Raw genomic sequence first — 4244 nt, forward strand, 5'->3', positions numbered from 1 at the left:
AAAGCACGGGCGTGTGCGGCAGCGAGCCAGCCTTGCTGTAGTACTGCCAGTCGAGCACTGATGGCAGAGCCCGCAGTATCTCCGGATCATCGTCGCGCTCAAGCAGGTCTTCGCGCACAATCGCGATGGTAACACCGGCGGGCCCCATGTTCTTCTGCGCACCTGCAACGATCGCCCGAAGCGCTTGATATCAATTGGCCGCGACATCATGTTGGACGACATGTCGCAGATCACAGGTACCGACGGATCAACCGCGTCCACGACCGTCTCCGGCCTGCACTCAACGCCATTGACAGTCTCGTTGTCGCAGTAATACACAAACGCCGTCTCCTCGGGCTTTCCCAGCCGCCATTCGCTGGCGGGCGGCACGCCAACGTACTTTCCCTCAACGCCGTCGATCACGGTGTTTATGTGACCGCCCAGCCGCTTAACCTCCTTCATGCCAGCCTTGGACCACGAGCCCGTGACGATATAGTCGCAGGACAGCGGCCGGCCCAGCTTTGCCTGCTTTGCGCGCACGGACTTGCTGCGAAGAGGTTCAGGTAGGAGGCAGCGAACTCGCCAGTGCCGCCACCCTGCAGAAACACCACAGCGTAGTTGGCGGGGACATCGAGGACACGGCGCAGCGTAGCCTCGGCTTCGCGGATGATCGCGTCATACGGCTTGGAGCGGTGCGACATCTCGAGAACTGACACGCCGGTGCCCTTGTAGTTGAGCAGATCGCGCTGCACCTCCTCGAGCACAGATAGCGGCAGAGTCGAGGGGCCTGCAGAGAAGTTGAGGACGCGGTCGCTGGCGGGATTGGTCATGTTCTGGACTACGTGGAGTGCTGGAAGAATGTGAAAATTGATTTCGGGAGAGAAAAGCACAGATATCGGAGCAGGGGCCGACAGTGTCGGGAACATTCACCTTTTATAGGCGATTTTCTGCGGTATCGCTTTTTTGACTCACCAAAATGGCCGAGCTGGGCGTGTTAATTTTGGGGGACAGTGCAAAACCCGGGCCGTTATTTGGTAATGGCGCTGGGATGCGCACTTTGTTATCATAGCAGCACACAGTGTCTCAGAGACTGTGAGCATTAACACGGAACCCGCAGCATCATGGCGCCGGGCAGTCCGGGGTCTGAGTAATTACCACATCCGAGACAATATATCGCTGGTGAGTCAGCTCTGGTGCTTCTACGAGCTCAAGTGTACACACTGTACTAAGGTGGCTAAATGATAGCGCACCAGGCTCATGACTACATGTGGCCGAACCTCAATCTCTTTCGTCAGTTGCAAATACAAAATAGTGTATTGGAACCTCTATTCAACGCTTGTACGGTATCTGGTAGTTGAGATACTCAGATATTTGATCTGGATAATAGCTAACCACATCGTATTGTCCCATTGCAGTATCGCCTTCAGCAAGAACGCCTTTTTGCACTGTCTAGCACCCCATCAGGCAGAGCAAGCCTAAGCAGAGATGGCAGCCCAGCCACCAGACTCCGCACTGCACTAAGGGATGGCACAGTTGGGATATGTACGATGCTGGAGAAAAGACAGAGAAACCGAACTGTATCGCTCCATATCTGACTGCACTGCACAGCTGGCCAGTGTGCTTCTGCATCGTAAAATTGCGCCGACGAGTAGCCACTGCAGGTGAGGAAGTTGTGGAAGGATGCCAACGAGCTGAATGAGGTATACCGGGAACTGGATGGATAAGCTTTTCAACCCCACCCACAACATTGCGTCAGGAAGTGACACCGGTATGCTTGTGATGATAATAACCTCAGCATGCTGCACTGTGGACGGTTTCCTTAGCAATGTACAGGCAATCTGCCTGGTGGCAATCGTATCCTGCTCCTCATCATCCTCGACAAGAAATCCCACAGTCAGCATCTTTGGGATTGCAATTACTGGCACCACTTCCATGTTCATCTGCCGGGCGAGTCCAATTAATGGTGGCGCAGGCAAGAGGTGCGCTTGCGAATAGCGAAAAAAAAGCCAAAATCTTGCCCAGGGTGATTGCGTATGTATAAAAGTTTCAGCTGTGGGAACACTGGTGTGTGAGGGCCATCTGTAGGATCTGGTAGCTGGTCACTGGTGGAGGGAAAAATGATAATCAGCTTTTTAAGAAGATTTGAAGATAATAGGACCAGGCAAGGTATCATAGAAAATGTGCCATGAGTGATATGTGTCTGTGTAAAATAAGTACAAACTTGTAAGCGAAGATGCGAATATCTTTGGAAGGCACTCGACAGCTTCACTATTGAGCTGTAGCTTCAGTATAGTTAGATGTTGAGGGAAATAGTAATAGTCAAAATTAACAGGCTCCCAGCTCATTAATAGCGCCCTTTCCAGCTGTGGCATATAACTATTGAGAATTCGGCCGATCGGAAATACAACTTGGTTGCCATATTTGAATCGGGGGGGAATATATATCAGCCGGTTAACATTTGGAGCATATGCCAGTAGAAAGTCCGAGGTGTTGATAGGGCTGGCACAGGGGTCATCAAGGCTAGTATGTCTGTCATCAGCAACCAGTATCAGGTTGGCGGCATCGGTAAATATGAGCACCTGGAGTGATGACCAGTTGACAGTGCCGAATCCAAAACTAGACAGTGCAACACCAAGCGTTTCGTAGTCGATTCTGCACACCTGAGATGAAACTACCAGGCGTCTAACCTTAGTGTTGTTTCCTGATTGGATAATGTGTGGAATATTCGACCTCCATATCTTGGCGTTGTGAGAGGTCGAGCCGCCACTAGTCTCTATGATTATGTTACTACCCTGCGATGGATAGCCTAGCTGGCCCCCATGTGCAAAGTGGTGATCAGAATACGCCATGACTGCAGTGCAATAGCAATAGGGGGCTACAGTGGTCCTCCAAGACCGGCATACTTGGCTGAATTGAAGTAGGCAGACATGTGAATCCACTGCATATGTTTCCGGAGGTGAATGCTTTGAGGCAATATCAAAAATAATAACGAGAATTCCTTTGTTCAAGTTGCCAAAGTTTGCCATTGGAAATTAATATGCAAAAAGTGGGAAGATGAAAAGAAGCTTAAAAATAATCGGCAAAAGAAATAGCATGTCAGAATTATTATAGCTTGTCAATTTATGCTACTCTCCAAGTGAAGTTCCAAAAATGTGCTGACAAATGCATCGGAGTTCTCTTGACAAGCATATTGCAGCGGGGGTTGAGTTCGGATTAGGGACCTAGCTATATGGGCTGTTGTGTCTCGGGTACGATATACTTAGATAGACAACCTCCTGCAACTGTCTAGAATACGTTTACTCTCCAAGCACCATTCCACGACGTATATTGAACGTATGAAATATGCTATATGAAAGAGGAAAGGAGGAATCGCCAGGTGAAAGGGGCGGGTGCCCGTCTAAGTAATGGCGCCGGCCGCCTGGAATAGTACGGCTGGCCATTGTAGCCTAAAGGTCTTGATCCATGGGTTCCTAAAATCATGAGGATTTGGAACCACATAGGCTATCAATGCGTCGTATCTTGCTGGGAGTCTGAATCATCGTTTTGAACGGAAGAACGAATATTAGAAGAAATACACTTGTAGGTTAGCACAGAGGTGTAGAGGTGCTTCATTGCTGGTATCTGGTAAAGGATGTTCAGAATAAATTCAGTTGAGAGGAGATGGCAGCTACCCTTCTCTTAGACATGGGAGCACTTTTTAAGTAGTGCGCCAGCCGTTTGTGGATCCGTTGCATGGAGTAGGGGTGAGATGTAAATCACTCGTATTTTGCAAAGTACATGCCAATAAACATTGCATATAGACAAATCGTGCGGATATTGTAGTTGCTAACATGCGATTCCGCAGTTCTGACCCGGAGGAAGGAATCAACAGATGATCGCTTGATTTTCGGTGGCGGTGATTTGTATACTTTTTCACTGGCTGCGACTTTCTTCCGGCAACACGCAATTCCCAAGTGCGTTTTTTTCCCTCACCTTTGGAATCATTTCAGCGTTTCTTTGCTTCAATCAAGCAATTTATTTTATATTGCAAGGATTTTGATTGCAACCAAAGAGCAATTTCAACCAAACAATGACTGGTCGCGAAACGCGTGGGCATGGCGACCAGCAGCTAGCGCCAACGGACGCGCAGTTCGTGCCGGTCGCGCCCTCTGAGTCAGAGCTGGACAAGAAGGCGCAGGAGTGGCGGGCACTGAACAGCAAGCGGTACGACACGAAGCGGCGGATGGGGTTTGCAGAGCAGGAGAAGGCCGACATGCCCGCCGAGC

General features: G+C 49.8%; 2 protein-coding genes across 2 annotated transcripts; both read right to left on the reverse strand.

Moving 5' to 3' along the window:
- Positions 1 to 1259: 1259 nt before the first annotated feature.
- DL89DRAFT_167661 (uncharacterized protein) lies at positions 1260 to 2015 on the reverse strand. The gene has a single exon (XM_040883741.1). It carries the CDS (start codon positions 1917 to 1919, stop codon positions 1497 to 1499), a length of 423 nt encoding a protein of 140 aa, XP_040739314.1. The 5' UTR covers positions 1920 to 2015; the 3' UTR covers positions 1260 to 1496.
- A 96-nt stretch (positions 2016 to 2111) lies between these two features.
- On the reverse strand, positions 2112 to 3005 carry DL89DRAFT_262100 (uncharacterized protein; the record flags this gene model as incomplete). The annotated part of the gene is made up of 1 exon (XM_040885863.1): positions 2112 to 3005. One exon carries the CDS (start codon positions 3003 to 3005, stop codon positions 2112 to 2114), a length of 894 nt encoding a protein of 297 aa, XP_040739315.1.
- Between the last annotated feature and the right edge of the window lie 1239 nt (positions 3006 to 4244).

This window comes from Linderina pennispora (assembly GCF_002104995.1).
Source record: "Linderina pennispora strain ATCC 12442 chromosome Unknown DL89scaffold_77, whole genome shotgun sequence".
Classification (NCBI taxonomy): Eukaryota; Fungi; Kickxellomycota; class Kickxellomycetes; order Kickxellales; family Kickxellaceae; genus Linderina; species Linderina pennispora.

Excerpts from the sequence above, each read along its gene's own strand:
- DL89DRAFT_167661 (XM_040883741.1), bottom strand. The coding sequence starts at position 1,919 with ATGAACATGGAAGTGGTGCCAGTAATTGCAATCCCAAAGATGCTGACT.